This window comes from Gadus morhua, chromosome 18 (assembly GCF_902167405.1).
Source record: "Gadus morhua chromosome 18, gadMor3.0, whole genome shotgun sequence".
In the NCBI taxonomy this organism is placed as follows: Eukaryota; Metazoa; Chordata; class Actinopteri; order Gadiformes; family Gadidae; genus Gadus; species Gadus morhua.
The window spans coordinates 17105787-17131149 of NC_044065.1; the positions used below are offsets into that span (position 1 = coordinate 17105787).

The following is a 25363-nucleotide window of genomic DNA, read 5'->3' on the forward strand; positions in this document are numbered from 1 at the left end:
AGTTCCCCCACTGAAAGGTCAGAGTTCACGTGCGTCCGTGGTCAGCACATATGGTGTTGACGTACATTCAGTTATTTCTTTTTCAGTTGACCTTTCCCTGACTTTTACTGTCTGGGCGTGTGCAAGTATTTGAATTAGAACATCTGACATCAGCCCCCCCCCCAACACTGCAGCCCCCCGACTCCTTAAGCACAACCTAAGGCTAAGGGGCCCGATGGTGGTGGGTGAGGGGTCTGGCGTGTGTGTGTGTGTGTGTGTGTGTGTGTGTGTGTGTGTGTGTGTGTGTGTGTGTGTGTGTGTGTGTGTGTGTGTGTGTGTGTGTGTGTGTGTGTGTGTGTGTGTGTGTGTGTGTGTGTGTGTGTGTGTGTGTGTGTGCACCTGCCAGAAGGCTTTGTTAACTCTGCGCTGAATGTCCCGATGGAGACAGAGAGAGTGGGGGAGGCAGGAGGATGGAAGAGAGGGGAGGAGGAGGGGGAGACGGAGGAGGGAGAAGCCATTGTATGCCTCTCTTTCAGCTAATTGGCTTTCTTAAGGCCAGGGGAAATGTATCCATCTGTCTGTCTGTACTATATGTAGTTTGTTTGTATATCTCTGTATGATTATTTCTTTCATACAATGCCAGTGAAAGAATATATATGATCTTCCAGATAGGGAAGACAAGTTATTTTAGACTTATTTTTTTGTGTTTACATCCCGACAGCAATCAATCAATCAAATGCTTTGATGAAAAAAAAAACAATAATCCAGGATCCGTGTCTGTTGAAGGCCTGTCATAAACCCGCCCAATATATCAGTCGGTACAGAATTTAATCGTTTGATTGGTTCCCGGTCTTTCTCCCTACCCACCCCTACCCATCCCTACCTGCACCTGCCCGTGCACTTAGTGTGCATCACCCGAGTCTTCCACAAGAATAGGCAGACCTATGGCTCACGCTAGGGAGCTGGTCACATTAGGGGTGGCTTTGGAGGCAGGCCTGATGGGGTGGGCGTTTTTCAGTTGAATACTTTTCTAAAACTAGCCTACTCTGGCTGGTGTCTCAAAAATGGCCGACCCCAGCATTAAGACTGCAACATCTCAACTCAAACCTGCTGCAGGTTGCAGATTTAAGAGCTACATATATTCGTGTCATTTGTCAAAAGTGGCAAAGCGAGCCGGCGGCTATTAATGAGTGGGCGTTTCATCATGCGTCCTATTTGTCTTGTGTGGGTGGCAGCTAGCATCTTTTCTATCTTGCATAGTTGGGAGCTTGCGGCATTAGTCTAGCAAGTCTTCTTTTTTTTTTTCTGTCGTGTGAAATAGGTCCATATGTTACATGGGGCCGGATCCTACGAGCTGCCATTCCCTCAGTCACAGTGTGCTATCTCAGTCACAGCTCCAAGGTACAGCCTTCCATGTTGAACGCCGGCCCACACCTCATGTTTACCGGCTGGCCAAAATGTGCTCTTTAAACGACACCCCTCTGAAGGAAGCTTCCGACAGGGCTCAGGCAAGCTACTGATGGCTGTGCTGGGTGCTGTCTCATTCAGCTGAATGAAATGGCTATAAGAGGTTTCCAGTGATTTATGCCCTCAAAATAATTTCCAGGAGAGGTCAGAGCCTCTGGCTCCCAAGCGAGAGGGGCTCGCTGGCTGGGTTCACCGACGAGGCAGAGCGCGGTGGTGTCTGGAGGTGTCGGGTTGGTGATTAGTTGTTGAAGATAATGAGCGAGGAAGAGGGGGAGAGCATGCTCACGAAAACATTCACTGTGCTCTGGAGGTTTGCCTCGTGTAATTGTGTAGATGTAGTCGTTTACTCGGAGAAGAGACAATGACACACCACTGGAAGTTATCCGATTGGATGCAGGTGTGGTAATTACACCGGGCTCAGTTCCTGCAGCAGAAGGGCTAACCCTCCTCAGTGTCGTGGGTACCTCTCCAATAAATACAGTCCCAGGGTGGAGGTGTGACTTTTTTGACATGCCTTGAGTCAGATGTCCCTCTCTGAGCCTCGCCCAAAAAGGTTTTTCCATCTCAGAGATTCTTCATCTGTTTTTATCCCAGGGGTAATATCGATATCGTTACTTTGCTTTGTTTGTTGTCATATCTTATTTAAATCTGGCCCTGTGAAGCGCTACAGCTATAGAGCTATTCTGCACTCCTGGCGTTGTTGTTTTTAACTCGGTTGTGATGCAGTTTGACTTTTGTGCAGCTTCTTCATTTCGATTTTGTGTGCCTTGATTGCAATCGTTTAGAGTAAAAGCCTCTGCAGAAACGACTAAATGTAAATGTAACTGTGCTATACAAATATTTTTTCTTGACACATAGATATGTTGGGAGGTGCTAAGAGTTGTTTCCTTACAGGTGTTTGTGTTGCTATGCTGGCCTTATCTCAGATGTATCGCTGTACGTACCCTTGGCCTAGTTCAGGGACCCATTTATTGATGCTGGGTTCACAAAGTGTCTATTCTGGGCAAATATTATGTAACCCAGAACTTCACCACTGCCTATGGAACCGAACAAAACCCCAAAATACATGAGGTTAACTACAAGAGGAACAGTTACCTCACAGTTTCTTCAGTGTCTTCTAAGCCTGCCACAATGATTTCCAAAGGTTGGATTTGACAGCCCACATTTTACACCGCCTGTCACAGTTCCGGAAACAAACCTCTTTCACAACGACCTCCTCCCGGCACGCAGTCCCAAAGTTCCTCTTCCGTGTGTACGTCAGGAGTCTGAAACCAAACTCTTTTTTCTGAGCGGCAACAAAGAGTTTGTTTATTTTCTGACTGACAGGAAACGCCGTCTGTCTGATGTGGCGCGTCGTGTGATGGTTTGGTTTCTCCGTCTGCTGCACCCGCGCCCACGATTGGTGGTTAGGGGGAGGGGGGAGGGGGGAGGGGGGGTGTCTGTCACCCCGACGGGCGTTCCCCGCGGAGGGGTGTTCTGTCGAGGGCTACTAATTAGCGCGGCGCTGGTTGCCCAGAGATCCCCGGGGAAACAGCACAACCTTCGGCAGCACATCTCACACCAGTCTGCTCCAGAACTGGGTTCTGGTCGCTTGTATGCTGGTCTTATGGTTGCTGATTGAACGGGGTTGATGGATCCATTAATGGATGGAGGGATGAATCAAGTGTAGATGAACGGGTGCATGAATGAATGGATAGATAGAGATGAATTTTAGATGGTGGGATGTGGAGATTAATGAATGAAGAGCTACCTGCAAACAGCAGAACCGACGCTAGCGGATTTCAGACGAGTCTGACTCTCCAACTCAACTGCTGGATGGACGCTATCCACATGATGAGGCTGAAGTTGGTCCACTGCCCAGGATACATGTATACATTACATGTATTCTGCTATGCTATCTGAGTGTTTTCAGGGGGAATTTTTACTATAAAGCTTATGCTTTACATTGTGTCAAATGGGTATAATGGGTTCGCTAGGGCTTCGACTATATGTGGTTAGTTGGTGTCTAGTTCTGTGTACAGTGGTCCCATAAATGATAGGTTGATATGAGACAACTGTCAAGCAAACTCGTGCTCACTGGTCTTCTGAGATACTGTTTCTAAATTGACGTTTTCTGTCCTTTGCTGAAGAACTGTCCATGGTCCTGAAAACAAGCACCGCTATGTTAGCATTTACACACACAAAGTTAGTAAATGTCACTACTTTAGCTGTTAATATCATGCTTGCTTACAACTAGCTAATATATACATAATATCCTGCTAGCTTTTATAAAGCAAATATAATGTTTGCTAATTTATAGCTGATATATTGTACTAATACTTAATGTACGCACTTATTGTATGTTGGACGTCCTGGCACTTAAAAATAGCACTTAGCATTATGTAGCATCTTATCCTAGCTATCTTTGTTGTATACGGGGAATTTGTTAACCTAGCAGTTGTAAGTCTCTTTGGATAAAAGCGTCTTCTAAATGCCCTATATACTAAATGTCAATGTTATAGCAAATACCATTCTCACTCATATATAAATAATGCTAGCAAGTATGTAGCTAATATCCTGCTAGCTAGTGTCCTTCCTTCCACAAGAGCAACACAAAAACAACCTCCTCCTTCCCTTTACTCCCCCTCCTCTTCCAGACAGCAACTTCCTGCTGGGCAACGCCCAGGGCCACCGTGGCTACCCCATCGTGTACTGCTCCGACGGCTTCTGCGAGCTGACGGGGTACGCCCGCACGGAGGTGATGCAGAAGAACTGCAGCTGCCGCTTCCTGTACGGCGGTGACACCAGCGAGCTGGTGGCCCAGCAGATGGAGAAGGCCCTGGAGGGACGGGAGGAGTACCAGACGGAGGTCCACTTCTACCGCAAGAACGGTACCACCGGGCAGGGGGGAGAGGGGTGGGGGGGAGAAGGGGTCGAGGGGGAGAGGGAGAGGGGATGAAGAGGGGAGGGGGGAGAAGGGGTGGAGGGGGGAGAAGGGGTCGAGGGGGGAGAAGGGGTGGAGGGATGGGTGGATGATGGATGAATGGATGTAGGGCTGGGCGATATGGACAAAATCTTATGTCACGATATGAGTAATTTTATATCATGATATGGATATATATCACAATATGGAATTTTTGAAGTAAATTAAAATAATAAATGGCTTAAAATAACCATACTTCACATTTGATCAGTTTTTTCTTTTATTTTGAACTTGAATTTCCATGCTTACAAAGGAGTAAGTAGCGAACAATCTGTCATTAACCGCAGTGTCATATAGTGCAAACATCTTGTAAACATTGAACTGTTTTTTCAATACAAATAACATTTTTTTTAAAGGTGTGCTTCACACCTGCCTGGCTGTCAGTCAGTGCAGTGTAATATAAAATAAAAATCACAGCATCACACAAATATTTGAAATACTAATTATACACTTAGCTGGTGGTAAAAATAGAACTGTTTCTTCAATACAAATGAGATTTTTTTTCAAGTTAACAGGTGAGTCTCACACCTGCCTTGCTTCAGTCAGTGCAGTGCAATATAATTTTTTTATTTTATTTTATTTATTTTTTTCTCTCTCGGTATAAACGATATGGCCAAATCTCTCCCGGTAGACACTTTCATATCGTCCACGGTATGATATCGTCATATCGCCCAGCCCTAAATGGATGAATGGTTGAGTTGGAAGGATGGAGATGGATCGATTGATAAAAGATAGGAGGTTCACACTCATTCAACCCATGATGAGTGAGTGAGTGAGTGAATGAATGAGTGGATGGATGGGTGGATGGCTAAATGCATGATGGATGGCTAGACGCATGCTGGGTGGATGGATGGATGGATTGAAGAGGTGGAAGTATGGATCAATGGATTAGATAGATTGGTTGATTAAAGATAGGAGGGTGGAAGTTGAGGGTCACCATAGTGAATGAGTGAGGGATTGAGTGGGTGGATGCTCGATGGATAGATGTGTAAATGAATCCTACAATGGATTAAGGGTTAACCCTAAATGGATAGATACATGGACGGATGATGGATGTGTGGGTGATGGGGGGGAAGGGGTGGATTCATGGCTACACAGTAACGCACACAATAAATCTCAACGTTAGAAAGATAAACTTTGCTGCAAGATATTCTTCGTCTGCGCTTTGAATTGGTTTCCAATTCAGAATAATGCGCAGGTGCTGGGATAATTTGTTCAGCATTTCTTTTTTCAAGCTGTAATTAAATCTCTTCTGTTACCAAGGAAACACGAAATGTCTTTTTCCAGTTGAATTGAGAACAATATGACTGTTTGTGTGTGTATATTTGTAAGCATGTTTTGTGTCTGTGTGCGTCTCTGTGTGTCTGGGTCAATGCACTGGCTGAGACACGCATACAAACACACACACACACACACACACACACACACACACACACACACACACACACACACACACACACACACACACACACACACACACACACACACACACACACCGACAAATACACACGCACAAACACAGTATTTTCACATGCTGTACTGTCGTGCTGACAGCTTAACCAAACACTGAGCTGTTGTGCAATAAAGCAGGGCAGGGCAGCCTTGTGGTCTGGATGTTTGAACGACAGTTTCGGGGTTGGAACCATTGGTGGACCATTGGGGCCCCCAACATGTTGTCCATTGGGAGCCCCTCTGTGTTGCTAATTACACAGAGATCTGTAGCAGCACCCCGTGGGTGAGAGTTATAATGATGGTGCTTTTATCGTCTTCATTAGACCTTTTCCCGTTCCCGGAGAGAGAGAGAGAGAGTTTCAGAAGCACACCAGGCTGTCAGAGGAGGATAAATAGAGGAGAACAGAGATGTTAGGGCTACTGTTACCAGCTCAATGCAAGTTCATCTCCAGCACTGCGCCAAACATCTGCTGTGAAGACCGCTGGAGGAAACCTGCTGAACATTGAGGCAGACTTAATCTTCATCTTTGGTTTCTATATTGGTTTGGTTCGTCGCTCTTCCGGGATGCCTTTCCTTATTTCTTGATTTTGTTCTTTTTCTTTTCCTTCCTCTGATGCGTCCGTCTGTTCTTCAGTTCTATTTCTGAATTGTTTTTGTTTGTTTGGTCGTTTTTTCCATCCTGCTGTGTTTATTTGGACCTTTCTTCCTTTATTCTACTTCTTCTCTCTCTCTCTCACTCACTCACTCACTCACTCACTCACTCACTCACACACACACACACACACACACACACACACACACACACACACACACACACACACACACACACACACACACACACTCTCTTACTCTCTCACACACACACATCTGGCCCTCTGGTTGAAGGGCCCTGCTAATGAGAGACGGGGCCCCGGCCCTTGGTCTGCGGCGTCCCCGTCTCGCCCTCCTTTTATCTGAGTGCTGGAGCACCGTGGAGAGGCAGAGAGCTGCCCCTCCTCCTCTTCACGCTCCCTCTCTGGGACACAGCCCCACCCCGCTGGACGGGCCGATGGACGGACTGATGGACTGGTTGAAGCATGGGTGTATGGGTGGGTGGATGAAGCTGGACGCATGGATGGATGGATGGATGGATAAAAAACGACGGATGACTGAAGTAATGAATGATTGAATAGATTAGTGAATATTTCATGATGAATGGGAAGATGAATGATGAATGGGTAGATAGATAGATGAATGGATAAATTAGATAAATGATCAGAAAGATTGATTGACAGATGGATAAGTTGAAGGAAGGATGGATATTTGGTTGCATGCTTCAATTATGATCATGGATGGATGGACTGATGAATGGCCGGGCCTGTCTCCACTGTCCTGTCTGTCCTCACTGTCCTATCTGTCTACACTGTCTTCACTGTCCTCACTGTCCAGTCTTTCTCTACTGTCCTGTCTGTCCTAACTGTCCCTGTCTGTCTTCACTGACTGGGCCTGTCTCCACTCTCCTGACTGTCTTCACTGTTGTGTCTGTCTCCACCATCATGTCCGTCTTCAATGTCCTGTCTGTCTCCACTCTCCTGACTGTCTTCACTGTTGTGTCTGTCTTCACTGTCCTGTCAGTCCTCACTGTCCTGTCTGTCCTCACTGTCCTGTCTGTCCTCACTGTCCTATCTGTCCTGTCTGTCCTCACTGTCCTGTCTGTCCTCACTGTCCTGTCTGTCTTCACTGTCCTGTCTGTCCTCACTGTCCTTTCTGTCTTCACTGTCCTGTCTGTCCTCACTGTCCTGTCTGTCCTCACTGTCCCTGTCTGTCCTCCCTGTCCCTGTCTGTCCTCACTGTCCTGTCTGTCCTCACTGTCCTGTCTGTCCTCACTGTCCCTGTCTGTCCTCACTGTCCCTGTCTGTCCTCACTGTCCTGTCTGTCCTCACTGTCCTGTCTGTCTCCACTGTCCTGTCTTTCCTCACTGTCCTGTCTGTCCTCACTGTCCTGTCTGTCCTCAGTGTCCTGTCTGTCTATACTGTCTTTAATATGTGGCTCATGACTGATGGATAGATGAGGATGTATGGCTGCCTGGCTGGCTGCCGGGTGGCTCTCTGTCGCCGCTCCACAGTCACCACGTTTCATCTTAACTGTGTGCCTGTGAAGCCCTTTGAGACCGCCGCCGCTTTAAAGGCCTTTGAAGAACCGCCCGATGTGAAATGCTACCAAGTCAGAGCGACCTGGAATGTGTTTTCTCAGTAGATTGCCGCTGGGAAATTTGTATCTGGCGAAAATGACCCCGGGAGTCTACTGCAAAGGATCTGGTTGAAAGGCTCAACGTGAAGATTTAAACTTCATTAAAGACCCCAGGTTGATTCCTTACTTAATAATGATACGAATGAGTTACACAGCGCCTCTCTACATACTGAAGACACTTTAAATAATAAGAAACAAAACATAATAATAAAGAAATTGTCACATTAAAACATTTGAAAGCCAAAAGTGTGTGTGTGTGTGTGTGTGTGTGTGTGTGTGTGTGTGTCTGTGTGTGTGTGTGTGTGTGTGTGTGTGTGTGTGTGTGTGTGTGTGTGTGTGTGTGTGTGTGTGTGTGTGTGTGTGTGTGTGTGTGTGTTCCATGATGCTTTAAGAGAGAGGCGAGAGTCATGGACCTTGACCTTGTTCTAATTCGATGTTTCTATGGTCTGAGCAACAGCAAGGGTTCTCTGTGTGATTGCCCTTCACGCTGAAGGTTACCTATCTCCCATCTGTATGTAGCGAGCACTGAGAATCAGAAAAGTACTTTGATGGGCTGTTTATGGGAGTATCCAAAGAAACAAAAATACATATATTAAATTGAATGACCCAATTTGGTTTGCTTGGTTATTTATGTCTAGAGGAGCTTGTACACAACAACAGATCAAAACCCTGGACTTTAGACTCGTTCAGGCCAGGAAGAAAGTGCTGGAAGAAAGTGGAGCTCTTAGCCGACCTTGGTCTAGAGCAGTGGTTCTCAAACTTTTTCGGTAACCCCACACTTTGGACAAGGGCGAATTTTCATCGCCCAAACACGCAAAGCTTAACATTTTCAAATGTATTGAAGTAACATCAAGTAACATCATTGTTGTATCTATATTCTAATTCAATAACATCAAATAACAGCAAGTTCAACAATAGAGAAAATAAAAGTGCCACTTTGCAATTTTTGTCACAAAAGTATCCATGTTGTGTTATCGTCAACACCAGCCTGCTCACCATCCCCGCGAAAGTTTGTTCCGTTATAATTGACCCTTCGCTAAGCCCCGTCCCCCTTAGTTACTGTTGCTATGTCTGTCAAGCCTACGCTCCTACCATAAGAAATATGGAGTTTTCAGTAACCGCCTTTACATGGACACTTCTGGTCTGATAAGTAGTGGAAGAACAGCTCAATCGGAATAAAAAAATATCATATCTACCTCTATTCCGATTAGAAATCTAATCGGATCAGAAATTTCCATGTAAACGCGGCTAGGGAAATTTCCTCCCGTTTGTCGCCCCCCACCTGTCACGTCTCTATACCAGTGGGGCGCGCCCCACACTTTGAGAACCACTGGTCTACAGCAAATTCAGTTGGTCTGTTTGGACCCAACCAAACAGAAAACAGAAAACCAAACGGTGATCCTTTTGACACCTGTGTTCATTGTCAGGCTGAGGTCCACCTCCAGCTGCCGCTGGGTAATTAGGATCTGCCGAAAACGACCCCGGGAGTCTACTGCAAAGGATCTGGTTGAAAGGCTCAATGTTAAGATTTAAACTTCAATAAAGACCCAAGGTTGATTCACAACTCACAATGGACCGGGACCCACAATGTGGGTCCCGGAGTCCCAGACCCACATTGTGGGTCCCGGAGTCCCAGACCATACTTGATGAAATGAGAGTGAGGCGTACATTTCCAGGGGAAAAGTCTCTAATTGGCAAGAGTTTATGGACTTTGAAAGCAGTGACTGTAGATACAGCTTAGAGTGTGCTGTAATGTTAATGCATGTGTATTTGTTGTGTTGTTTTTCTACAGTAAAGCTGCTGTCGGTATGATTTGAAAATTGCAAAGAGAGAGCGCAGAAAAGAGTTGAAGATTTTGGAAAGAAACATCTTCCCTCTCCGCCCCCTCACTCCCTAGGTTTCACAACCGTTGAGAAGAGTCCTTCAACCCCCTGTGGTGGACAATGATTAAAGTGGCTGTGCGGATATGATTGACAGGAAAGATCTGACCATTTCTGATTAGATTCCCTGAAACCATCTCATCAGAGACGGTCAGAACTCGGTGAGAAAATAATCAGGAGCGTTAAAAATCGACAGAGAGCCTTTCACTCACTGACGGATGGTGACGGCATTTCAAGCGAGCTACCCTTTAATAACAGCTATTAAAGGTGCTATAGGATTTTTTAAGAGCTATGTAATTTGTTTGAAATAGCCAAGCTATCCATCAGCTATTAAGGATTGAAAATAGCTTGAGCATGAGGTAACTCCGACTTCAGACCACCCCCATGTCAATCCTGACCAAGCTCTTCCTTGATTGGTTGGGGTAATCCATCTTGCCTTTCCACCACAGGTTGTGAACGCAACACTTCTCACTCGCGGGAGGTAGGGAAGTGGGGACATTTGGTATAGTCTGATTATGTTTCAAAATGTACCGCTATTTGCGCTTTGCTACTATCAGATCTTACCTGAACCACCTTTTCAAAAGATCTCAAATGTTATTGGAAAATGATGGTTGTTACCCTGCTGGTCTCTCCGGCCGGTCTCTCCTGCAGGCACGGCCTTCTGGTGCCTGCTGGACATCGTGCCCATCAAGAACGAGAAGGGGGAGATGGTGCTGTTTCTCTTCTCCTTCAAGGACATCAACGACACCTACGGGAAGGCCCACCACAGCAGCAGGAAAGAAGGTGAACCTCTCCCTCCTCTCCCAACCCTCGGGGAGTGATTCACGACGGCGCGGCGCGGCCTCTCCCGCGCTCCCAGCGCTCCAGTTTGTCACTGTCACGTTCTACCTGGCGGCCGGGTTGAAACTCGGGGCCTCTGATTGGCCGCCGAGAACCAGATCCGCTCCTCTGCATGGGCAAATGTGATTTAGATTTAGATGGTAGCCACGGAGCGGAACCGTTCTGCCGCTGGGTCTGTTCCCTGGCTGTCTACTGGGGGATGGGAGCGCAAACACAGGTGTCTCTCAGAGCACTGACTATGGGTCTGCTGCTTCTATGCACCAGGGCTAGGGTAGTAGACTCCTCTGGTGGAGGTAAGTCTACTGCCCTGTCCTGGTACATCAAATCAGTATTAACAATTAGTGTTATCCGAGATCACAATAGTTCTATGTCGCCTTATGGGCTTGACGAGCCTATAGGGGGAAGGTTAGACGTGATTTTCCTATGATGACGCACGCCTCTGTGAAAAGGGTCCATAAACCAGTTCATTTTTGTTTTTGTTGATATTTCAAGAGTAGGGGCAACGGTGTGATGTTCAAGCCTCTTAGTTATGTTTAAGGGATGTAGGATAACCTACATTAGATTTTTATGTTTCCCTACTGTGCAAATCGTAGCTGAGGGAAGGTATCGTATAAGCCAAAAGAGTTCAACTGTGATTTATGAAGTTGTCACAAAGTTCCCTCCACAAATACACCAGTTTCCCTCAATGTCATTAGTTGCATTTTCAGTGGGTTGCCCCTGGCAACCCAGGGGTACTGTAAAATATAAAAAAAATATAAAAAATATGTAAAATATAAAATAAAAAAATGTACTGTAAAATATAATTTATATATATAAATAAACCTATATGCAAAAAATAACATCCATATAAAGACCAGAGTGACTGGCCAGAATGACATTGCTTGGATTTAGTTTTAACCCACCAGGTGAACTACCATGGAGTTTTAGTCATTAATTAACGATCATTTTAGTTTATGACGCAAAGTCCCTACATTTACCTCTGCTCCTCTCTCTCTCCGGTTGCCGGGGACGCTCGGCGGCGATGAAATCACCAGTGTCGGAGGACAGCAGGAGGCGGAGCCGGAAGAGCAGCTCCCACTTCAGCGAGGCGCGTAAGCGGGGTCACACCGTGCTCCACCACCTCACTAGCCACTTCTCCCGCCGCAGTCGCGCCGACGTCAACCTCGCCAACGTGAGTAGCCGGAAGGACGCACTACCTGTCATGCATTGCTTTCCTCAACCGCCTGAGCAACCTGAACTCCCCGCTTTTCTCCTGCCAACCCACCACTTTGCCCGTAGCTACTCATCACCCGATGCTGATGAGTAGCAGTTATCAGCGTGTATTCCCATGATGCACTGCTACCCGTCCCAACATGAGTACATATGAGGATGTACTCCGGTCATGCTTTGCGTGCCAAACACCTCATTCCCCCCTCGCTCCGATCAGAACGGTGTTGAGTACCAGCAGTGAGGACATATTCCCATGATGCATTGCACCCCGGCTACTATGAGTACCTATGAGGACGTACGCCCATCATGTATTGCTTTCCCAAACCCTACATACCCCTCCTCTCCGACCACTTTGGCTAGAATGCTGACTTGATGAGGCCAAGCTATGATTGCTTTCCCAAGAGCAATGCATCATGGGGATTTTCACCAGAGTTTCACCATCGGCGATTGGTTGGTGACAAGTAAGGGACGGGGCTCTCGATGGGGCATCTGATTGGACACTTTATTGTGTGATGTCACCAAAAGGTTGATTTTGACATTTCTGGAAATGGCATTCTGACACGACTCCAGGGGCTTAAAAAATTAAAAGGAGAAGGATTCAAGTAGTGTCTACATTTCTCTTTCTTAGTGCATGAGGGGACCACAGCGAGGGCATTCATATTTTACTTCAGTTTGTCATCAGGGTTCTGTTCTGAAAGAGGGGGAATAATCTCCTCTGAACGACCACTGCTCTGGAACTGTCCTGGTGTTCACACACAACTGGAGTCGGACAGGAAGACACAGTGAGCCGCCTGTCCCCGGAGAGCCACCGTACATGTACATGTTCTCCTTCCTCCTGCGTCGCTGACAGCTGCCTCCTAAAGGTAGACGTTTATCCCCAGAAAACACACTGTGCAACCCAGAAGCAGCCTGCCCCATGCCCGGGCGTACGTTTAAACAAACCACTATTTGTAGACACCTGACTGAAAGCGCCCACGTTGTTGTTCAGGGATGTTCAGTGGGTGGAAGGGTGGTTCAAAGACAGGCCCTGACTGCTCATGACGCCGAGCTATTGACTTAATAGAATGTGAAGCGTCGATCATAAACTTCCACCCGAGGAGATCATTTAGCTTTAGGGTCAAAGGGTCGACCTCAGAACCGACCGGACCCAAAACCAGTTTAGCCCTCCCCCTTGCCCCACATTTTCCGGCACTTCTCTTTGAAAGTGTTTGTGTTACCGTTGTCCTTGGAAACGCTCCCTTTTACTCTCTTCACCCCAGAACCAGAGCGTCTGATTGGCCGAGGTCACAACGTCTGCCTGAGTGCCATCATGTCGCACACATCGTAGATTCGTTCTTTCACAGCTTACCCACCACCATTGTTCTGATTTGAGCTGAAACTGCTGGCAATTACCGCGATGAGATCATCCCCCACTCACCACACCCCCGCTATGCTAACAAGTCAGGGGACTTTGCTATAACAACACACCTGGCTGTTGAAGTCTTCAATTTGCATATTAGCATGTTAGCATTTCAATAGGGGTGTGCATTAAGAGAGAGGGGGTTGCCTTTCCCAGAGTGCCTGGCTGGAAACTTGAAATATGGATGCTTGTTTCTGAAAGTCGGACAGAACCGAGAGTAGAGTGGTGGCTCTCAGCCAAACGGTTGCAAATGCCCAAACCAATCTCTTATTATTGGCCTAGTATGTGGACAGATTTTCGGATGCCATATTTGGCATTTTTCTGGTTTATTTTGTGGCAACACTTTACAAGAAGGGTACATAAATCACCATTAATAAACATTAGTTAATAGAGCATAAAGCCTTAGCAAACAATTAAATAACGTTTAATTAACAAGATAACTTTATCTCTAGTTAGCGTTTACTGATGGTGTTCACGTTAACTAATGTATTTATTATTTAATAGGGTTAGGGTTAAACTTAATCAAATAATGTAACCAAACAATTAATCAACTATTTATTGACTGTTAGTCAAAGGTTGTATCAGCGATTCTAGGCCAAAACATAAATGATCAAATTCATCTGCTGCCCGCCCCATAAGCAGGCCGTCCAAAAGAAAGTCTCTGTAGGCAGCTTATGCTAGGAGAACGTACCAAAAAACAAATGGTACTACCAACCACTCAAACCAAAATAAATAGAACTCCAACCATTCACCGATGAGGGGTGGGTGTTGTGGGGTTCTGCGCTGAGTTCATGATCCTTTTTACTCTATGCACGAAACACAGAAAGGAGGGGCGAGGTGGCTCTGTTTGTTTGGGCTCTTGCTTCAAAGACCAACAGACCGACGTCACCCAACATCGCTGATGCAACCTTTAATTGTTTGTTAATGCTTTTTACTGCATTGACCTATGTCAATGAATGGTTAACTATTGTAACCTTTTAGATAAAGTGTTAAAGTTGCCCCATTTTAGAAAGTTAGTGGTGCGGTCTGGCAGGCACACAGAATAATGTTAATAACTGCAATGTTTAATTCTTGAAGTGTTGTGTCAGTGTTATTGTCCTCAGGAATATAAACTGCGAGGGTGCGGAGAGACAGAGACAGACAAAGAAACAGACAGAGAAACAGACAGACAGACCGTAGATGGATGGACAACCTCTAGGCTTAGAGATTGATATGTTTAGACCAGATCTACGGGGAAACCGATGCATCACGGGGAAATAAAACCGCTGTACAGTAGCATTCATTCTGCAGAAGGCCTTTGTACAGAGCTCTACTAAACAGGCTGCCCGGCCATGAACGGACAGCTGCAGCAGACGGGGGCCAGAGTGACGGTGGTTTAGGAGGCCTCTGGTGGGCCTGAGGGGCCCGGGGCCCCTGGAGCAGGGAAGACCTCCCTACAACAGCCATGATGGCGGAGAGGCTGTCACTGTGTGTGTGTGTGTGTGTGTGTGTGTGTGTGTGTGTGTGTGTGTGTGTGTGTGTGTGTGTGTGTGTGTGTGTGTGTGTGTGTGTGTGTGTGTGTGTGTGTGTGTGTGTGTGTCTTGCAATAATGAATTTTTGGCTCTCGAGGGAATATTCTGATAAGGCAGGTTAGGTATCAATCCCTCCTTTCTGCCTCTCCTCTCTTCTTCTCCCTCCATCCATCTCTCTCTCCACTCCTCTCCTCCTTCCTCCTCTCCTCTTCTCCTCCCTCCTCTCCTCTCCTCCTCCCTCCTCTCCTCTCCTCTCATCCTCTCCTCTGAGTGTTGGCCTTTCTCTCTCTCCCCTGATCCGCTCGCTCTCCTGCTGTTGTTCCATCTCCCTCGCTTCTTCCATCTGTCATTCCAGACCGCCATCATCCGCTCCACCTTAACACCTCCTGACTTCTCTCTTTCTCTCCTCCATCCTTTCTCGCTCTCCCTCTAATTCCTCTCTTTCATTCTCCTCCTCTCCAGCTCGTGATGCTTCGTCTTTCTGTGGATATGAAGCGAGGCGCGTTTTCCCGTTCTCCCATCGTTTCCCGTTAATCCCCCCTCTCCTCCATCACCTACTGTACGTCCATCACTCAAACCCTCCATTATTTTCAATGCCAGAAGGCTCCGTCATTGACTATTCTTTCCGTTCCATTCTTTCAATTATTTCTCTCTTCATCTCTCTCTCAGTGTAGCTGTCTGACTTCCTTTTAATCTCTCTCTCTCTCTCTCTCTCTCTCTCTCTCTCTCTCTCTCTCTCTCTCTCTCTCTCTCTCTCTCGGTCTCTGTCTCTGTCTCTGTCTCTGTCTCTGTCTCTGTCTCTGACTCGGTCTCGGTCTCGGTCTCGGTCTCTGTCTCTGTCTCCCTCTCGACCTGTCAGTATGTAACTCTCATGTTACCTCGCTCTCTCTGTCTCCCCCCCCAGCCCCTGATCAGCAGCAGGTCCCTGGCAGTTGGCCTTTACTCCTCCACTGCTGATCTTTGGCTCTCTGAATAGAAGGTCTATTTGCAGGCTGAAAGAGAAGGTGCATGCTTTCCACAAAGCCCGGTTTACAGAGCCCTTCTCTTCCAGATCCACGCTCACACTAAGGGGCTGCAGCACAGATACGGAGTCACGGAGGAACAGAAGGGCGCGCTTCAGGCTGAAGATCTCTGAACCTTTCAGAATAGCCCTGCTGTCGTCACTGTTGCTTATTCCCAGCCAGCCAATCAGAAATTAGATGGGCAAAACCCAAGTGGTCAGCTGTCAACGGTCAAGTTGACAGTTGGATGCTATAAATGATTAACTACAATGATTCACTGCAGTTAGCTGTTTTCACAAATAGAAACTGGAATGTTTGTGTCAGCATATGCCGTTCATGGATGTATAATATGTTGTCACTTCAACTATACTAGATTATTTTCTCCCAGCGACTTTTGGATAGTTTTGTCAATATAGTTCAGATTAAATAGTAACTGATTGAGTATTCTTCCTTTGAAGGCATGGTCTGTGGTATTGCGGTAATATTTTTAGAAATAGCACAATAGGGTCTGTGCTAGTGTTCGTAAGTGTGGTTGAGGTCATGTGGGGCGGCCATGTGTCTCCTCACTCACATCAAGGACAAGCCTTCACAGCTGGAACACAGCTCAAAGCATGCTGGGGGATGTAGTTGGAAGCGAAGACTTTGGGGACTAACGCTCGGGCTAATGACGCAGAAAGATCAGCTGTGGTCGCGTCACATGTTCTGACACATTTGTTTCCTTCCAATCCCTGACAGGGACTGTGAGGACCGCCTGGGGGGAAGGTCAAAGGTGGGGTTGGTAGTGTGACGTCTGTGATGTAATAGACGTGACATAACCAAGCTTTTGCTGTCTCCCCCAAAACGCAGCATTACTGCGGAAATAAATGCTGATGATAAACACACATGGGGGTTTTAAGGTCGTTGCGTGATACTCACAAAACAAACGCAAAAACACTGAACTTTCCTTGAATGGTGGCACAGTAGTAGCATCCTAACACATTGGTGAGGATGAGGGCAGATTGTTACCATGAGGGCAGAGTGTTTATCATGGGGGTAGAGTATTTACCATGGGGGTAGAGTGGTTAAAATGGGGGCAGAGTGGTTAACATTGTGGTACAGTGGTCAGCATCTTATATCAGTGGTTGGCCTAATGGCATGATGAAATAGCGTTTAACATGCGGTCACTGTGATACCATGTAAACCCTCGTCTTTTGATGTGGTTTCTAGCTCGACGCCGCTCACCTCGTTCTCGAGCAAGGCACTGGTGTTCGACCTGCAGATGCCCCCAGGCTCTGGAGGATGACGATGATGTGAAGTGGCCTTCATCTTGTTAGGGCATTAGACGGAATGGGATTTCCGTGTTCTCGATTTTAATTCCTACCTTCATCATCGCAGAACAAAATGAGCAGCAGGGGAAGTTATTAAACGATTTGGAAGGAACATCGCTAATAAACAGATATTGTAAAAGCCTTTTTAGTGTCTCTCTAATAATATGAGATTGGAGAAAAGAAGTCCAAGAAAGATTAACTTATCCGATATGGTGCAGAAAATGAAGGCCTCGATTGTGACTTGATAATGGAGGCCTTTTTAAAAAACATCAAAGGTTGTAAAATCTATACATAACATAAAAAAGTTTGTCATCACAACTCAACCAATGTTGCTCATAGCGGTAACGTCTTATCGCCTCATTCACTATAGGCCTGACCTTTGACCTTTTCGGGGAGGCGGACCCTCACAGAACAGGAGGTCATCAGCATATCTTTGGCAGCATGTGACCACGTGACTGTGACCAACGAGCCGTCTCATTGGTCCCCTGGTTGATCACGGTCAGGGTAGTTAGGTGGATGAAGGTGTGATGATGTTTGATGGTGTCTGGTCACGCCTGACCTCGTCTTGAAAGTGTGTCGTCTGTGGCTGCCGCTAACTTTCTCCATCGTCCTCCGCGCGACATTTAATTGAATGCCGGTCATTTGTGGAGGCATGATTCATCACCATGTGTATTTAACCTGCACCGTCCTTTGTCGCGGGATATTAGCATTGGGCAAACTCATCTAAGCGCCACTTGACATTCACAGTGTGTTTACGCTGGCAGATTTGAGCCCTGCAATATCCATTGAATTATAATTCAGTTCAGCAGCTTTTCAGATGCATCTGAACATCTGGTCATCGGCCCTCTCGTCTATTGCGTTTGTGACAGGTCACACGCGTGCGCATGTGTGTGTTTGTGTGTGTGTGTAGATGCAGTTGTGTGTGTGTGTGTGTGTGTAGATGCAGTTGTGTGTGTGTGTGTGTGTGTGTGTGTGTGTGTGTGTGTGTGTGTGTGTGTGTGTGTGTGTGTGTGTGTGTGTGTGTGTGTGTGTGTGTGTGTGTGTGTGTGTGTGTGTGTGTGTGTGCTTATCCTATTATCCAAAAATGCAAATGGCCTCATCAACAAATATTACTCCCTCTTCTCTGCGGCTCTCTGTAAGTAGCAGAAAGGACAGAAAAACATAGGGACTGATGGACGTTTCTGAATACACTTCATAAATAGATTCTCTCTTTATCTCCCTCTTCTCTCTCCCTCACTCTCTCCCCCCTCCCTCCCCCCCTCTCTCTCCATCTCTCCTTTCCACCCCTCTTCTCTCCTCTCCCCCTTCTCTCTCCCTCTCCTCTTTCCACCCCCCTTCTCTCTCCCTTCTGCCTTCTCCCCCTCTCTCCCCCTTTCTCTCCCTCTCTCCCCCTCTCTCCCCCCTTCTCTCCCTCTCTCCCCCCTTCTCTCTCCCTCTCTCCCTTACACCCCTCTTCTCTCTTCCTCCCTCCCATCTCCTTTCTCTCCCCCTCCCTTTCCCCCTATCTCCCCCCTTCTCTCTCACTCTCTCCCTTATACCTCTCTTCTCCTGCCCCCTTCTCACTCCCTCCCTCCCTCCCTCCCCCCTCCTCTCTGTCCCCCCCCCCTCCCTCCCCCTACTCCAGAACATGTTTGAGAAGCCCTCCCTGCCCGAGTACAAGGTGGCCTCGGTGCAGAAGTCGCGGCTGATCCTGCTGCACTACAGCGTGTCCAAGGCCCTGTGGGACTGGCTCATCCTGCTGGCCACCTTCTACGTGGCCGTCACCGTGCCCTACAACGTCAGCTTCACGCCCTACGACGAGGTGGACTCCTCGGCCCGCTCCACCATCGTCAGCGACATCGCCGTGGAGATGCTCTTCATCCTAGGTGAAATTAATATTACGTTTGAATAAACCGTTCCTTTTGTTTGGTTCCGGTCCCGGAGAAATGAGTTTTGACAAGGTGGAGGTCAATGTATCACTGACACCCTTTAAGGCCCAATCCCATTTCTACCCCTTACCCCTTACCCTTACCCCTCCCCCTTGTTTTGAAGGGGTAAGGGGAAGGGGTAAGGGATGTGGCCTTTAAGGCCCAATCCCATTTCTACCCCTTACGCCTTCCCCTTACCCCTTCAAAACAAGGGGGAGGGGTAAGGGGAAGGGGTAAGGGGTAAGGGGTAGAAATGGGATTGGGCCTACATCTGCTGTTAAAATACGTTTTTTTAGGCGATCGGAAATGAATTACCAAAATACATACAACGCTTATCATTTACACCTGGCATGTGTCTCCAGTTTCCTGATATATACCGGATATTGCTCTCCCAGTGTTATGTCATTTGATAATTGGATTTTAATAACTTGCATCATTTCCCAACGAGGTGAAAAAAAAGCAAAAAAGCAGTTTCCAGAAGCTGATGATGGCAGTCCCGAGCGAAATTGCTTTATTTTCTCAATCTTCCTATTGGTAGAGTACCGTGGGACTAAGTTGTAAAACCACATGAAATATGAATGTCCCCGTGTCCCTCTTACCCTCCCGGTTTAAAGTGGAGAAGAGCGCTAAGCGGATGTAGTCACAGGCTGTTATTTCTGTACGCCTGCAGACCTTTTGTGTCAAGGACAAGCTTAGCTAGGTCCTGCTCTGAACACAGCGCTGGGCATTGTTCAGCAGGAGTGACTGTTGAATAAATAAAAACATGAGGGGTATCAGCTGTCTTGCTGTAGGGGGTGTATTTGAAATATAATTTTTTTTTGGGTAAATGTTTTTGAAATTTACCGGCCGTTATGTTGGCACATCCTAATAACTGTAATACAATACGTTTATCGTTTTTGAATATGATTACCCTCTGCTTACTTAAAAGCTAGGGTAGGCAATTTGTAATCAGCCGGAGTAAACCAGATTTTGTAAGTATGACAAAGGAAAAATCCGTTCCCTTAAGGCCCCCCCCCCCAAAGCCACTCCCCCAAATGACAAGCTTGCTAGCTTCAGCAATAGCTCTACATAGCCTTGAGGAAGACTCTGCTCATTCGCAATAAGGGTACAGGTTTAGTGTGTCCATGGCAGCCTGGTAGGTCGGTAGTGAGACAGGAAGGCCATCCAATTATTTCATTCAGCCTGAATTGAACTCTTGGGTGGGCTAATTATAGGCCTGTGAAAGCCACAGATACAAGATTTGTTTGATCAAATTTGCAATCACTAGATTGATTATAATATACTGTTGACATATGAATATACAAGGACATACTCTAGTTAAATATAATTGATATAAATGTATATATAGTGCCAGTGGCACTAGGAATATGTAAATGGTACGTAGTACATGTATCCATCCACATTGGAAGACGCCTCTTGTATACAATACTGAGCAGGGATAAGCATCCTTCTGGGTCCTTCTAGCAGTTGCCGCCCTCAGACTGTCCTCCAGGCTCTCTGGGATGTCCTTGGAGAATGTAGGATACAAACTTGACTTGGTCAGAGCCTTCTAGCCTTCCAGCTAGGGGTGCTGGCGTACAGCGATGGTATGCATTGTGTGGGATGATGTAGCCTGATAACCTGGCCTTTGGCTGGGACTTTGAATTCTATCCTCTATCACATGACACAAACTGACAACCTCCCACGCCCCCACCCACCAGCATATTTCCCCCTACACCCCTCTACATGTATTCTTTTTTCATTCTATTCGAATCAGGATAAAGGCCTTTATTCATACCTAATACGATGTACTATGTTGTGCTATGTCGTATTTCTGTTTTGATTTGAAGCACTTTGCAACAGTTGAAAAAGTTTTAATTGTTATTTGCAGTAGTCGTAGTATTAGTAGCGGTTTTATCCAAAGGGACTTTACCTTTGTTCTCATGGTATCAGCATGATATCAAGGAACAGATTAGGGGTTGGGCTTCTTGCCGAAGGAGGACATTGGGTTTCAAACCCTGCGCTGAGGTTGAAACGCCCTCACCACTGGACTATCCTGCCTTACACTCATAGCATTGTATAGTATTGCATAGCCTATACAATTGATGATACACACTGTATATAATGCTTGTTTAATTCTGTCTCCTAAAACGTCTTGCTGCTTTGTTCCCTTAAACCTCTGGCCTTGGCGTACCCCTTGGCAGACATCATCCTGAACTTCCGCACCACCTACGTGAGCCAGTCGGGTCAGGTGGTGTACGAGGCCCGCTCCATCTGCCTCCACTACGCTACCAGCTGGTTCTTTGTTGACCTGGTGGCCGCCTTGCCCTTTGACCTCCTCTATGCCTTCAACATCACCGTGGTGGGTACAAGCAGGACTTGTACTTAGGAAAAGCTTGACATGTTTCCTGTATCCATTTTTTTTGCATTATGTTTTGTTATTCTTTCAATTTTTTTTATTATAACTTTTAAATGATGCGGCTTTCCCGTACTTTATGTTGTGACATCCAGTTTCCCATCTGGAATTAGTAAGATACTGGGTTATCTCTTATCTTAAGATATTAATATTCATGAGTGCTCAACGTGTTTTTTTTGTTGAGAATTATGCCAGAGTTAGCGGAAAGTTCACTTGGTATGGAGTTAAACAGTTTTCAGACCGGCAATTACAAATATATGAGCCTTCTTGGCTCACTGTCTGGTGGTTGGCAGAAAACATTGCAGGGCTTTTATTTTCCAAATATATTCCACCAGCGTAGGGCGAGATGGATGATAAATAGTCCTTTAAATAGAAAACTGTCCTCTGTAGATCCAGACACTCCTTCAGGGATAAAGAGACTTCCTGATGAAAGACAAGCAGCAACACATTGCTACAAAATCCTTGGCCGCCACTAGATGAAAGAGACCATTTGGCTCTAAAATAAATGATTTTGTACTTTATCATTCGGTCCATTTTATTGAAGGGACTTCACATAAATGTCCTCCAATCATGTCAAGGATTTAATTTAACAGAAGGTCTTGGTCCTTGGATGGTCTTAAAGTATTGATTTAATTTCAAAAGAAATATATTATCTTATATTTTATTATATAGTATTCACTTTTATCCGTGTTTCCCAAGGTTGCCATTTCTGAAACCGTGTATAATCGACTGTGTTTCAATTAACTTTCCCTCTTTCTCTTTCTTTCCCCCTCTACGTCTCCCTCTCCCGATGCCTCTCTCTCCCACCCCCCTCTCCCTCGGTCCCCTCTCCCCCCTCTGTCTCCCCCCTCCTCTCCCCCAGACCTCCCTGGTCCACCTGCTGAAGACGGTGCGTCTGCTGCGGCTGCTGCGGCTGCTGCAGAAGCTGGACCGCTACTCCCAGTACAGCGCCATGGTGCTCACCCTGCTCATGTCCGTGTTTGCCCTGCTGGCCCACTGGATGGCCTGCATCTGGTACATCATCGGCCGCAAGGAGATGGAGCGGCACCACGACGACGGCTGGGACATCGGTGGGTGGCGGCGGGCGGCGGGGCACGGTGGATTGTGGGGACGTCGTAGACGGGTATGGGGTGGTTTATGGGGACATTACCGGTGGGTATGGGACACTGGGTTGGTTTGTGGGGACTCGGTGGGTGGGTATGAGGAGTTGGGGGGATTTGTGGGGACAGCATGGTTTGGTATGGGGAGTGGGGGTGGTTTATGGAGACATCATGGGTGGGGATGGGGCACTGGGTTGGTTTGTGGGGACATCGTGGATAGGTATGAGGAGTTGGGGGGGGTTGTGGGGACAGCATGGTTTGGTATGGGGAGTGGGGGTGGTTTATGGAGACATCATGGGTGGGGATGGGGCACTGGGTTGGTTGGTGGGGACATCGTGGGTGGTTCCAAGGAGATGGGGTGATTTATGGAGACATCATGGGTGGGTGCAGGGAGGATGTTGCTTGGGGGGTTGCCCATTATACCCGGTAACACGTAAATACAATAAATATAATTGAACTTAATGATGCTACTTTAGAACAGAAAATAACCTTATTTAATTAATTGCAGGACTAATAAGCACTGATACTAGTACTCAGTCCCTCTCTGTGATGACACTTATTTGGAGATGCTTTTTAACCGATTAAAGAAAATGCATTAATGCAGTCATGCTCTGTCCAATCGTCACCCTTAACCTGCTCACATCCCTTGAACCTCCCCATTGTAGATGGCAATGGCAAGTGGAAAATTATAGGGCTGACTCTGAAATCTGGTGGATATGCAATCAGAGACTGTACTGAATACTGTACTGTACTGGGTACTCAGGTTAGCTTGGTGTGTGTGTCTATGTATGTCTTTGTGCCTGCGCGTGTGCGTGTGTGTGTGTGTGTGTTTGTGTGTGTGTGTGTGCGTGTGCGTGTGCGTGTTTGTGCATCCATGTGTTTGTGTGTGTGTGTGTGTGGTTTTACCTGCTAATTAACACTAGGTCTTTCCCAGGAGGAGTCTGTCTAATTCTGCAAAATCCCTCATGGACACACTCGCTCTCGCTCTCTTACAAAAAAAAAAAACACTCTCACTTTCTTCGTCACTCTGTTCATGGGAAACACACACACACACACACACACACACACACACACACACACACACACACACACACACACACACACACACACACACACACACACACACACACACACACACACACACACTCTCTGTTACATTCAAAAACATTTTCTCCCACACATGTTTTCTGTCACACTATCGCTCTCTTCCTCTCTCTGGTCTTGTGACCATTGTCAGACAGGTAGATTCCCTGCTGATATCTCCTCTGATAGTAATGGCAGACACACTGCTTACTGTAGGGAGTTACCCCCAACCCTCAGGCTGACAGGCAGGCCGGCAGACAGATATGGACATATTTAGGATCAAAGGGGGACTGTTCTCAAGTACTTTGTGTTTGTGGTTAATGTCTTTATATGCTTCCCTGTGTGTGCATGTGTTTCCACTGACCGTGAGAAAAACCAAGAAACAAATTATCAAACAAATGTATGGCTTCTTAATTAAACAGCCGTGATTTATTCCATCTAAGCGTACAAAAATAAATGTCTTACTGGCTATGCAAGCTGTAATGCTAGCAGCTATTCTAGCGGTGATGCTAGCCAAACAACGAACCTCTGATCTCTAACCACGACCCCCTTATGCCTCCCTTCCCCCCCTCCCCAGGGTGGCTCCACGAGCTGGGCAAGCGCCTGGAGACGCCGTTCGCCAACAGCACGGCGGGGGGCCCGTCGGTGAGGAGCTCGTACATCGCGGCGCTCTACTTCACCCTCAGCAGCCTGACCAGCGTCGGGTTCGGCAACGTGTGTGCCAACACGGACGCCGAGAAGATCTTCTCCGTCTGCACAATGCTCATCGGAGGTACGGCAGAGCCTCGTCTTCTTCGTCTCGCTCCTCTTTGTCTTCATCGTTAGCGTCATGGTGGGCGTGCCGGCGGTGCCGTGGCAGGAAGTTAGGTTTCGGACATGTTGGCCATGTTAGCTGTAGGTCGTCGTGATTGGTCCATGAGGCGATGAGTCAGGATCAGACAGGAAGTTCTCTTCATTCCGCCTCCAGATGGACTTTTTAACGGTGGTTCTGTTTGGTGGAAATCATTTCCGTCCAGCTGTATTCATAAATGTCAAAGGAAGGAACCTTTTTAACCAAACGTCAACTATGAAAGAGCCGATTATTTAATCAAAAATTTTCCCAGTGCCCGGTTGATTATATGATCGTATGCTTTCATTGTGCCTCATTTGTTGAAAATTTGAACTTCCACGTTTTTACATTCCTCCCATTGGACCTTGCAGTGTAGGGTTGTCAACCTTGCCTTCATACATCATGAATAGACCATTGACATCATCAGTCGGGGATTTACCGATGGCCATTCTTGTCACGGCTCGCATATGAAGCAGTATGCTCCAATGTTAGAAAGCAGCCGAGTATGACGGTACCTCTTCTTCTTTTCTGCCTTTCGTGTTCCCGTGTTTCGCCCGTCCCTTCCCGTGCGCAGCGCTCATGCACGCCGTGGTCTTCGGCAACGTGACGGCCATCATCCAGCGCATGTACTCGCGGCGCTCGCTGTACCACACGCGCATGAAGGACCTGAAGGACTTCATCCGTGTGCACCGCCTGCCGCAGACGCTCAAGCAGCGCATGCTGGAGTACTTCCAGACAACCTGGTCCGTCAACAACGGCATCGACGCAAACGAGGTACGGCGACCCCACCTTGACCCCCTGACCCCTGGACC

At 47.0% G+C, this 25363-nt stretch overlaps 1 protein-coding gene across 1 annotated transcript in view; it reads left to right on the forward strand.

Moving 5' to 3' along the window:
• kcnh4b (potassium voltage-gated channel, subfamily H (eag-related), member 4b) overlaps nt 1–25363 on the forward strand; it is a 44833-nt gene that overhangs the window by 5259 nt on the left and 14211 nt on the right. Inside the window, exons 2-9 of the mRNA XM_030339934.1 lie at nt 4083–4316; nt 10622–10753; nt 11845–11981; nt 18862–19102; nt 21328–21485; nt 22402–22609; nt 24300–24494; nt 25126–25325. Of these exons, the coding sequence (XP_030195794.1) occupies nt 4083–4316; nt 10622–10753; nt 11845–11981; nt 18862–19102; nt 21328–21485; nt 22402–22609; nt 24300–24494; nt 25126–25325 (1505 nt within the window). The remainder of the gene's footprint in view (nt 1–4082; nt 4317–10621; nt 10754–11844; nt 11982–18861; nt 19103–21327; nt 21486–22401; nt 22610–24299; nt 24495–25125; nt 25326–25363) is intronic.